Genomic DNA, 12,607 nt, shown 5'->3' on the forward strand with positions numbered 1-12,607 from the left:
AAAAAGACATATTTAGCCACTTGTACGCATGCCCCGACCCACTGAAATCAAAATCGCTAAAACGATAGAAAGCAGTAAATGAAAACTTTTTTACATTATCTTTTCTTTTCACTAATTACAATCTAATAATACAATATGAACCCTTGTTGTAAAAAAAAGTTGTCCTTTAATGATCTTTAAACACAACCTTTCAGTGAACAATACCCTCTAACATGACAAACGAGTGATTGAGTTAGTTACCCAGCGAGTACAGGAAACCTATGTCAGGATTGGCCAGTCACAATGTGGAATATGTCATCATTACAAAGAGGTTACAGTTTGTGAAAATTAGCTGTAATTGGTCAAAGTACCTTTCTCACAAGTCCCTCTGAACACATCGAATCCATCATAGGTAAATGATAGGCATACAGAGGAAAACCAATACTCTAATGAAAAGAAAAATCGCAACAGTGCGAAGTAAGCTCACTTTGCATGGTATCAAACACGACACACATGCATATCTCCTTGTATGGGCCATTCTGTCCATGAAGTTAGTTATCTCCATACATGGAGTTCCGTGCTCATATGGACATAGGGACCTACTACACACAAAACCGTAGGGAGCGGTTAGCACCGCCCAAAAACATGATAAAGAATTCCAACAATAATTCAAAAGACAACAATATATCCACGGAAGGTCAACAATAAAAGCTTTACGTCACTCAAATAAATGTGTTCTCCTCAAACGCAAGAGCACGATTTGCATCGGGGAGGCACCTTCCAAATGCCTCGAGCAACAGGTAATCTTCCTTAACTGCCTTCTCAAAGTCGTCATGAGACAGTCTGCCGTCTTCGTCATGATCCATCTTCTTGAGTACGATCTCCACCAGGTCTTTGATGTCTTCGTCAGGATCGTCCTCTGTGATGACCTGTCTGCTCAAACTGTTCTCCAGCATCTGAAAGATCTCCTCCCTGGAAATGTAGCCGTCACCGTCAAAGTCATACACGCTAAAGCAATATTTAATTTGCTCGTCCAAGGACCCACGAAGAAAGATAGCCACACCCTCAATCCACTCCTTGACATTGACGAGGCTGTCGCCGTCCTTATCGAAGGCCCAGAAGACTCTGTCGATGAACATATCATCGATTATTTCAAAGGTGTTTCGCAGAAGGTCGTTGAATTTCTCTCTGTCAAGTCCACTGCAGAAGATGACGTTTCTCCCGTGCACAACTGGATTTCCCACAAGTTCATGGAACAGCCGGATGAGACTCTCTACCTCAGTTTTATTGAAGTGTTTTACTTGTCCAACTTTCATGTTCGGCCTAATGCATTTGGAAAGGGTCAATGGACCTGGATTTAGACATTGCAGCTAGATAATCTGTCTCTCAAGCTATATACAGTATATATGGGCACACCGAAGACACGTCACCAGTAACGTCACCTCACTGACCAATCAGAGCACTTTGCACTGGTCGTCACTTTGCGATGCATTGTGAGCTAACTGAGCTTTTAAGCTCTGTTATTTCCATATTGTAAACTGAGAATAATAACTAGAGATACTAACTGTCATGTGAAGCTCAACCAATACTCCAGCTAACACCACTCCCAGATTGTCCACACCTCAATTGCACCTCATTGGCTGTACTGTCTGCAAAGGAACTCACACGACGGAACTCACTATATAAATGATGAAGATAATATAGTGTCTTGCCTTTCAGGCGAGCCCACAATAACTATTTTGCAACTCTATCGAGGTGCCAACTTGCGTCTTTTGCACAAGTAGGCCATACATGGCCTACTTCCAGCAGAGCATGCCACGAGGTGGGCCCTGCTGGCCTCATTGGCTGTTAATGAAGACATTACCAGGGAATGATGATTTACACTGCAGCCAAATCCAGCTTGAATCAGATCAGTGTCACATCCAGATGGGAATCTGATTGGTTTAAATGGTCACATGTGAATATATATACCAAACTATGTTGACATCACCATTGACTTCACCAGGAATGCCGGTCCCTCATTGGCTGCTAATGATGAGGTTGCCAGAGATCACTGACTGGGCTACGGTCTTCAACAAGAGGAGACACCGACATACAGTACATACATACTGTACATACAGTACATACCCAGCCGATTACAGTACTTGTGCGCTCTGCTTTCACAAGTAACTCGAAATGCACTCTGTCGAGGTGCCAACTTGCACAAGCAGAGCGCGCCATGAGGTGCTCACCACTGGCATCACTGCTTCCAAAGAAAAACTGATATATTATGACCAATGACATCACCACTGGCATCACCAGGAATACTGGTCCCTCATTGCCTGTTAAAGATGACGTTGCCAGAGATGTTGCTCCCTGATTGGGCTACAGTCTGCCTATGGCGTCCAAGAGAGGACACCGACATACTGTAAATACAAACACATACATACATACATACATACATACATACATACATACACAGTCTATTATTGATTATGATATATTTTTTTGTATCTTCAAGCTTTATTAAGAGAGTCTCTGACAAATGAAACCATTCAATCCCGAGTGCTTTTGAACTTGACAGCTGTCTAGATAGCTTTCGGTCCATCAGTAAAAATTAATGAATGCGCCTCCCCCTCAGTCCTTCAGAATCATTGTGTTCAGTTCTTCATCGAGTTCCTCCAGGTCTTCCCCCGTGAAGAGGTTCTCATCCACAAGCACTTCTTCCCCCTCCTCCCCTTCCCCCTCTGCCAGGCCGCTGGCCTCCACGCCATCACATGCTCCGTTCACCCACTCCTCGTTGTCTGTTGCCACAAGCCCACCTCTATTCCGGGAGATGAAACGGTCCACAGACGCTACAGTGATACCGGCATTATCCACTTCTTTGGGGACAAACTGGGATAGGTCTATGTCCTGGAATACTGTAGCATCGACCTGCTGTTCTCTGTCATCCTCATCCTCTACTTTGGTATATCGAGTGTCATCTGCTTCAGCGTCATCATCGTCAATCATGTCCGGACGGAACTCGAACACTTCACGACCACTCACCCCGAGTGATCTTCCAGCCTTAAAGTCGGCTCTTTTCTTCTCAATATCCTCCATTGTTCTATCAACCTTCTCCTGCCTCTTTCTCTTTTTCCAGGCCAGGAATGTCTCCAGGGTGATCCGAGTGACGTTGTTTCCCAGAGCTGCACGCTCCTTCTCTATCAGTTCCTCCAGTGAGATCTCCTCCACCTTCTCCTCCTTCTTGTCCTTTTTCAGCACAAAGCCAGGCGGCAGGGCATGCCGATACATACAGCTGTCACCTCCTGGACAAGACCAGAACCATCCGTACTTGTTGGTCTCGATGGCATCCAGAAAGTACTTGCACACCTTTTGTGTTTTGAAGTCTTTCTTATGATCAGTTTCCCCATGCTTTTTGTTCACAACCTCTTCCAATTTCTTCTCATCCCAGTTCTCCATGGATTCTCCATCATCTCTCTGGTCCACATAGAGGCTCCTTTTCTCACATTTCCTATCCAGGGACAGGTCATGGCTGAACTTGCACTTCTCACCTTTTGTGCACTGGCCCTGCTTAAAGAACGCACACAGCACTGACTTTGGGTCTACACCTTTGCCGACTTTCTGAGCGGCAACTACGGGTTTGAATAGCTCGTTCAGTTCCTCCAACTCTCTCTTCTTATCAGCTTTCTTATTGGTCTTATCTCCATCCTGGCCCACCAGCCTGGCACTTTGATTCCCAGATTTAACCTGATGGGTAACGTTCTGAATGAACTTCTGCTGCTTGGATCCTTTCTTGTTCTTCAAACCAAATGTCTTGTCCTCAATAACCTTTTCCTTTTTCTTCTCTTGGGTTTTCTTACTCCCCGCTGCTGAGGAAGGTTTCTTTGGAGGCATGGCGGATCAGGTTTAGGTGTAAGTTGGATTGTATCACTTCAAGGTGGTGCTGCTGCTAGGCCACTAACTAGTGCACAAAGCTCTTGGCAAAATATTTGTTATGTGAATTATTTTCACATTTTGTGCATTAATAATCTCACATCCCCGAACTTGCCATCCCTCCATATTTGGGCAAGACTGACATCATCATTATGAAGTTTTCAACATGACATCAGCAATCCACAGATAAGCCACACCGTTATTAGACACCAAACTATATTTTGTCCATGCCTTAAAAAGCGGCAAAGAAGTTTTTTACTATTTTGACATTTAAAAAAACTTCAAATAGCCAATCTACATCAACATGTTGTGAGCTTGTTTGAAATTTTTCAGCAATTTGAAATATTTAAAAATGATTTTCATTTAAATAGTAAATAATGACCAAAGAGTTTAGGGATAAGGGGTAAGGCATGGACGAAAATAGTTCCCCATGTTTTCTGACCGGGTTGCCAAACAAAAACAAATATAGTATGATATTAGTCTTAAAACGAGTCCAACGCTAGTGGCGTACCAGCGTAGCTCAAGCCAGGATGCAAGAAATTAATTTTACTTTCATGTACTTCACACAACACAAGATGTAACTGTAAGTACATTACCAATTAATTACAATATTATTACATCATGTATACAATTGTGTTTCATGTGTATAAACATAGCATGCTATTGTGCATTCAATGCAATGCTATTAAATTACATTTAATATTAATATGAACATTCATGTTTTTATTTTAAACATGCATGTACAAATGGCCGTACCACTGTCGTTTATCATACCTTATTAACTGAGAACCAATGTCAATACTACTGTATCAATCTATCACTAATCTCATTAAATATAATTTGTCTTTAATATTTGGCAGCCTAGGCCACAGGCTGGCTGTTAGAGGGTTTCAACAACTGGGAAGCCCAAAAAGGAGGCAAAAAGACTGGCAAAGTATTGTACTGTGTCTGCCACACATGGCAGAGACGGCGGAGATTACAAGTGACAAGCCCATTGTATCATGAAAACATATTCCATGATTTTGTGAAAGCATTTTTGCTGCATCAATAGTATTTGTGTTTGTTCTACAGCAGATAAACGAAATATTCTAGAATCTAGGTTATTAAATCCCTTCAGTGACAAAAAGGCTGGGGTAATATTTCAACTTTTCATGGGTCTACTGTACCAAAGCCAAGGTTATTCAATCTGATCATAGCAACGTTTACCAGAAAGTGAATGAATAGATAACAAGGAAGACACTGAAGCCATTCCAGTTAAATTGACCTCCTCCTTCTATTAACTCATTAAAACCCAGAAAGCATCTCGAGTCATTTTAGATTATATATATGAAACGAGTGTGCATGCGCCGACACAAACCTAACCCAAATCCTAACCTTAACCTCAGTAAAACTATGCCTAACCCTAACCCAAACCCTAACCTTAACCTCAGTAAAACTATGCCTAACCCTAACCCAAACCCTAACCCTAACCCCAGTAACTGTGTGAGACGCAGTGGGGGTGAGAATGTCTTCCCGTCCGCTCGTCTTCCTCACAGCCCGTCCTCAATCGCTAGCTCCTCATCCTCAACCGCTAGCTCCCCGTCCTCAATCGCTAGCTCCCCGTCCTCAATCGCTAGCTCCCCGTCCTCAATCGCTAGCTCCCCGTCCTCACTCGACAGCTCCCGCTCACACATCAGCGCTCACACATCAGTTCCGTCCGTGTCCGCTTTGTCGTCCGGGACGGGGACGAGACAAGTAAATAGCTCTTGCTGTCCATCCATCCATCCATCCATCCATCCATCTTCAACCACTGGAATCCGGAATCGGGTCGCGGGGGCAACAGTTCCAAATGAGACTTCCAGAGCAACTTCCTCCACTCCTTCAGGGAGTATACCGAGGCGTTCCCAAGCCAGTTTGGAGATGTAATCCTTCCATCTGGTCTTTGGTCTGCCACGGGGTCTCCTCCCAGTGGGACGTGCATCGAGGACCTTCCTAGGAAGGCGCTCGAGGGGCATCCATTCTAGATGCCCGAACCACCTAAGCTGACTCCTTTCCAAGTGTAGGAGCAGCGGTTCTACTCCAAGTCTCTCTGGGGTGACTGAACTTCTAACCCTCTCTCTAAGCGAGTTGAACTCCACGGCCAAATACATATCATATTGAGGGTCCTTGACATTAAAAGGTTTGCGAACCATACGGTTTAGAGTGGTCCTCAGGTCTTGGTGGGTTAAGACACACAATACACAGAAAAGACACAGACGGTCCCTTGTCTGTGTGCTTTGCACCTTAATAAAAACACAGTAAGTTTATCTGAGTTGCTCCACTTCCTTCCTTCTTACCTTTGTTGTCATTGTCCTGCTGCTGGATTGTGAAGAAACACTGATACACGTTGGCAGAAAACCTAATATCCATGACCTCTTTACTGGGCTGTATAAAGCTGACCCATCCTATCTGCTAAAGTCACCTCTCTTTACTGGGCTGTATGAGCTGCACCAGTCTGCTGCATTAATTCACCACTACCACAAGAACAAGATGAAGACTGCTATTACTCTGGCGGTGCTCTTGTGTCTGTCTACAATAGTGGTTCAGGGATATCCAACCGTTGCAACCACCAAAGAACCCTGGAATGAAATTCTGGTTGACGGGATTGAAGGTAACATAAAGTTTAATAGATGTTTCTACTGAGATTTCTATTACAGGATTGAAGGTAACATAACGTTTAATAGATGTTTCTACTGAGGTTTCTACAGGATTGAAGGTAACAAAGTGTAATAGATGTTTCTACTGAGGTTTCTACAGGATTGAAGGTAACAAAGTTTAATAGATGTTTCTACTGAGGTTTCTACAGGATTGAAGGTAACAAAGTTTAATAGATGTTTCTACTGATGGGATTGAAGGTAACAAAGTTTAATAGATGTTTCTACTGAGAAAGACATTCATGGTCATCCAATATCGTTTTCATCTGAGGCAGCCACTCTTTCTCCTTGTCCCCGTCCGGACGAGGCGACAGACGGTGTACGAGTGTTGTGTGCATGCGCCGACACAAACCTAACCCAAACCCTAACCTTAACCTCAGTAAAACTATGCCTAAATTCGTAACATTTACATAAATCATTTGAAAATTACATCAGAACGCTTTGTGAGTTTGTAGATCAGAAATTTTCAAAAGGCTGGAAATGTATATATGGCTGGTTAATGTATGTTTTCTAGTAATTATCAAAGTTAACAAAGTAAAACTAAAGTTTTCAAATAATTGTAGTGGAGTAAAAGTATAATATTTGCCTCTGAGATGTATTGGAGTAGAAGTAGAAGTACTGAAAATATGTTTTACCAAAAAAAGAAGAAGAAAAAAAACTAACCTTATTTACTAACCTTAACCTCAGTAGTAGTAAAACCGCATGTCTGTGTTCATCCATACCAAAGATGTTTTACGCATATATGTGGCATCTGGGTTGGAGCCACTAGAGAGCCTCCTAAGTGGGCTGACGGAAATCTAGCACGTCCGATGTTAATGATTTGTCTCTCTGAGAAAAGCCATTTTGGTGGCTTGTGAGTTGTGACGATGGGGTCCAATATTGAGTTCAGTGAGCATGGAGTTAAAGAATGGTTCAGAAGCTGTGTTCACCTTCACTCTGCCATTGGAATGAATAGACTCCAACCTGCTTCCTGTCTCCTAGAAAGGCGTCACCCTGCTTCACACAGATACAGGAAGTAAACTGGAGATGGCGTATCTTGTTATTTCTGTCTTGGTCCGTAGGCTACTACTCATCACAGATGGTTCTGCTGGGAATAACATTATGTTAGTGTATCCAGACAGTTTGACATGTGACCTCCATCTGTTTAGTTTTACTATTTAAATGTATTATTTCAATTAATTGTAAATGTTTTAATTCTTGTGTTTACAGCCTTGGAGAAGGAGGTGAAAGCCTTGCACCAAAACGTGTCAGCCCTGCAGAAGGTGAACAAAGGTGAACTCTTTATTTATCTCTGAACATTATTTATTCAACTGTCCATTAACCCTTAAAGGTGTATTCAGTGATAATGAAAGTGGCCGGGGGTCATCTTGTCCCTTACTGGCCTTACAACGTGGAAATGTTTAGTTTTTTACAGATTTTTTACACCATTATAATGTCCTCGTTTTGATCATTAGACCCAATCACTGAATATCGGTAGGCCTATACGTCTCCAGCTACAGGATATGTATGATACTGATTTACTACGAGACTGTGGCATTTTATGAGTTCAGTACTTTACAATCTAGGCATTTAGTAGACGTTCTTGATTCAGAGCGACTGTGGTTCTCAAAACTTTTATTTTGACCATCATAACTAAACATCATAACACCAGTAAGACTCCCTAATCGGGAGATAAGCGACCGTCAGGTCAGCCTGATGGTGGCGCTATATGGGACAGATCCATGTTGATGACATGAGTGTAGACATAGTGTGTACCGATTTGTGTGATTTTAGGGCAAAATCTATAGGAGCAGTGTCCAAAAATGTGTTTTGCAAGAATCGGCCTCATGGTGGCGCTAGAAGAGGGGCATGTGAGAAATGAGGGGTCGGGTCTCCGCGTTGCCTTGGCGGACGAATAGGTACCGGGCCCGGCTCTCCCGGACGCTCCTAGCCCGAGTTACGGCATTTTATGTGAGCTGCAGTGGAGGGGGTCCTCCACTGGGGGCGCCACCACTTTTGCATCCGTTGTGGAGCAGCAGGAGTTGGTGGTCCCCGGGAATTCCCCGTGAGCAGCCCGGTTGGGGTGGTCATTTGGTCATTTTTGCACATTTTGGATTTTTTTTTACATCTGGGGGTCCCCCAGGGACATGGGGGTCCCTGGAGCTCCGGGGGTCCTTGGAGGTTGTAGTTTGGCAGGCAAGGAACGTGTGTGCAAAATTTGGCATGGATCGGGGCAACGGTTGCGGAGATATGAGCAGGGCAAGAGTGTGACGTGTGAGGTGTGACAGACAGACGGAGGGAGTTACTTACACTTTGTGGTGGTTTTGATAGTTAAGTGCGACCTGACGGTCGCAATAACTACAGCCATACTCTACCCTGATTGGTCGAGGACTGGTTGGCCACCTCTGAAAACCAAATCTAGCTATGCTTGCAACACGGGCCATGGTGGAAGTCCTTATATGGTCAGCACACATTCTAGTGAGGAGAATGAATGGAAAATGTACCAATTATATTTGTATTTGAATGAAATACAATCACTGAATATACCTTTAAGTTCGGGTCGTTTTACATTTTCATTTGAAAGAAAACTTGAAACTCACTGGATTTCTCAGTGATTAACATGTAAAAAAATATATTTTTGCACTACACCCTTGCTACACCCCCTCATTTTTTTTACCCTCTAATGCTGTTCGCGGGTCATTTTGACCCGGGGTATATTTGGTTTAAAAAAAACAATACTAATATAAATTTTAACTTGACAAATCATCATCAGACATTGACTTTGTCTCAATTCCAAACAATCCAAATGATAGAAATGGTAAAATAAACCGTGAACTTAGAGTTGAAGCATCTGGCAAGAGAAAGCGCTGTTCAGTGTGTCCTACAACAGCGGACAGGAAGACAGACTGCTTGCAGGAGGTGCAAGAAGCTCATATGTGCCTCACATGCAGTCCGCGTTTGTGAAGCATGTGCTTCCTAGTGTATACGTACAAGTTTACATTCATATGTGACATTAATGTGTGTTCCCATGTTCACATGTGTGTTCAGCTCTTATTTTACATGAATTTCAGCCATCAGTAAAACGCCTAGCTCTTTCAGTGTTTAATGTGATATAGCAAAGCATAAATGCAAACATTTACCATAATATATAATATGAATTGTTTGGAATTAAGACAAAGTCAATGTATGATGATGATTTGTTAAGTTACAATTTATACTGTAAAGACCAAAACATATCCCCCCCCAAAATGTGCCTTTTTTCATAGATGTTCCTACCTGGTTTGGTGGATTTCTGTTATTATTGCTCCTCATCCGAGTTTTGACGACCACTCCTCACAGCTACAATGGGGCTGGTGCGACTCTCCCAAAATCGCTTATTTAAAGTCATAAAGTGATTTTTTTCTTTATGAATCGTATATTTATAGTTAGTATTGAGCTGCTTACTACGCTAGAAGTGTACGTTATCTTCTCAGTCATACTAGCTGGATTCAAGCAATCAACAGACTAACTAGATTATATTCTTTTGCTGATATATATTTATTTATTTATACCACAATGCCTTGTTGTGTATATGCTCACTGCGCTAGATCGAGAATCAGTTAGATCCCGGAGCGCTCGTCGTGCGGCGCGAGGCGGAACTAGCAGTCGCTTTGATCCACAACAACGACAACGTAGCGTCGGCAGGAATGATAGCGTCTCACCCCACGGAGGTTAGGGTTAGAGTTAGGTGGCCGTCAAAACTCGGATGAGGAGCAACAATAACAGAAATCCACCAAACCAGGTAGGAACATCTATGAAAAAAGGTACATTAAGGGGGGATATGTTTTGGTCTGGATTTCCCCTTCAAACGTGATGAACACAATTATACTGCAAAGTAAAATGTTCTCCTTGTTGATAAAATGTGACTTCTACCTCAGTGACATTAAAGACTTTCTGTGTTCACAGATGAAAGGGTGGCTTTCTCTGCCGGGTTGGGGCACTCAGTGGGACCTCGCAGGTATGAAACCGTGCTGGTCTTCACAGACGTAGAGGTCAACAGTGGCCATGCCTACGACAACTTTACAGGTACTGACCCTTCTCATCTACACACTCTATCAATGTACACACCCTCACAATGCGTCACATCACAACGCACTGTGAGCTTGTAGATCAGCTATTTTCAAATGGCCAAATGTATATGGGGCTGAAGTGGTTAATGTTTTTGAATAATAATCAAAACCTACAAAGTAACTAGTTTTCAAATACATGTAGTGGGGTAAGAGTACCATATTTGTCTCTGAGAAGTAAAACTACAGAAAAATGGAAATACTCAAATACAAATACCTCAAAATTGAACTTGGTTCCATTATTACACTCTCAGAGTTACAGACCTGTAAGGGTCCATTTGGTTCCATTTGTACACACTCAGAGTTACAGACACTGTACGGGTCCATTTGGTTCCATTTGTACACTCTCAGAGTTACAGACCTGTAAGGGTCCATTTGGTTCCATTTGTACATTTGTACACTCTCAGAGTTGCAGACCAGTAAAGGTCCATTTGGTTCCATTTCTACACTCTCAGAGTTGCAGACCAGTAAGGGTCCATTTGGTTCCATTTGTACACTCTCAGAGTTACAGAGCTGTAAGGGTCCATTTGTTTCTTAACAATCTGGCTATCTGATAGGTCATAGGATTGATGATGTCACATAGCGTCACATACTGTAGCGTCCGTGCGTCCGTCTGTTACCAGCTAATCTCCGGCGCCGTTGGCCCGGTCACTGCCAAACTGTACACACACACTCCCTGGATACGAATTCAGAACCGTTGCCCCAATGTTTCACATGGGCCTGTTCTAGCGCCACCAGGAGGCCAATTTTTGCCAGCACTCCTAAAGATTTTGTCCAAAAATCACACAAATCTGTAGACAGTATCTCTACAGTCATGTGATCAACATGGATCTGTCCAGTTTTCCATATTCCATCCTGATTGGCTAAAACTGGCTTCCTGCAGGATTGGTCCGTTTTGAATAAAATACCTGAAATCATGAAGGCAGCGTGCGATTTTGGTGAAATTGTGCATGCACATTCCCAATAGGCAGAGGATTAAATGCCACTTAAACATTTTCAAATCAGCCTCATGGTGGCGCTATAACAGGCCGATTCGTGTTTTTACTTATAACTCCACTGGTCAGTGTACAACTTTTTATGCGAACTCCCTAGAGGCCAAGGAAAAACTATCTTTCCTATTATTCCTTGAGATCTTATCCAAAAATCATGCAAAACTAGTACACAGTATCTCTATAGTCATGTGATCAAGACGGATCTGTCCGATATTTCATATTCCATCCTAATTGGCTAACATTGGCTTCCAAAGTTTGCAGGATTGGTCCATTTTGAACAAAATTACTTAAATCGCAGTTTGTGATTACAGAGAAATTCTGCACGCACATTCCCACTAGGTCAGGGAACAAATGCTACCCTTTTCACATTGGCCTGTTATAGCGCCACCAACAGGTTGACGTTTTGCCAAACACATTTTTGGAACAAAATGCCTCAAATCATGCATGCAGCATCACGTTGCTGTAAAGTCCAAAGGAGACATGGCACTCTTTTCTCATTTAGCGCCACCAGGACCTACCTGACCTGGTGGAGACCTGTGCTCGGAAGAGCACTGCTTCTAGTTTGTTTATTGGTTTGTTTCTCATTGTGATGAAGTGTGTTGGTTATCAATGTGGTACATACACATATTGACGGTGGAAATATTTTTAGTCACAAGCTCTTGTTGATACATTTCATTGGTTCAATATTTACAGACACTTCAACACACTACAGACATTTAAAAATATCAGATCTACAAACTTATCGCGACTTGGCTATATTAGCAACTGTTGCATGACACTGTTCTACAACAACACCAAAACAACGTAAGAAGTTGAAATGTGGATACACAAAGTCTCCACCCAACAGCATGTCATTATAAATGTTATGTAAGGGATAATGACTGGCTCAGCGAACATTATTGAGAAATAAAATCCCGACAGGCTGCTAACAGGGATTTTATTTCTCGATAATGACCACTGAGCC

The 12,607-nt window shown here is 42.6% G+C and overlaps 2 protein-coding genes across 2 annotated transcripts; both read right to left on the minus strand.

Annotated features, from left to right (window-relative positions):
• Nucleotides 1–701: 701 nt before the first annotated feature.
• LOC308289485 (calaxin-like) lies at nt 702–1,295 on the minus strand (the record flags this gene model as incomplete). The annotated part of the gene is made up of 1 exon (XM_080731173.1): nt 702–1,295. One exon carries the CDS (start codon nt 1,293–1,295, stop codon nt 702–704), a length of 594 nt encoding a protein of 197 aa, XP_080587299.1.
• A 1,300-nt stretch (nt 1,296–2,595) lies between these two features.
• Nucleotides 2,596–3,855, minus strand: LOC308289734 (zinc finger CCCH domain-containing protein 15-like; the record flags this gene model as incomplete). The annotated part of the gene is made up of 1 exon (XM_080731487.1): nt 2,596–3,855. The coding sequence occupies one exon, from the start codon at nt 3,853–3,855 to the stop codon at nt 2,596–2,598; it is 1,260 nt and encodes a 419-aa protein (XP_080587613.1).
• Nucleotides 3,856–12,607: the final 8,752 nt, after the last annotated feature.

Source organism: Nannobrachium achirus, assembly GCF_963921795.1.
Source record: "Nannobrachium achirus genome assembly, chromosome: 8".
NCBI lineage: Eukaryota > Metazoa > Chordata > Actinopteri > Myctophiformes > Myctophidae > Nannobrachium > Nannobrachium achirus.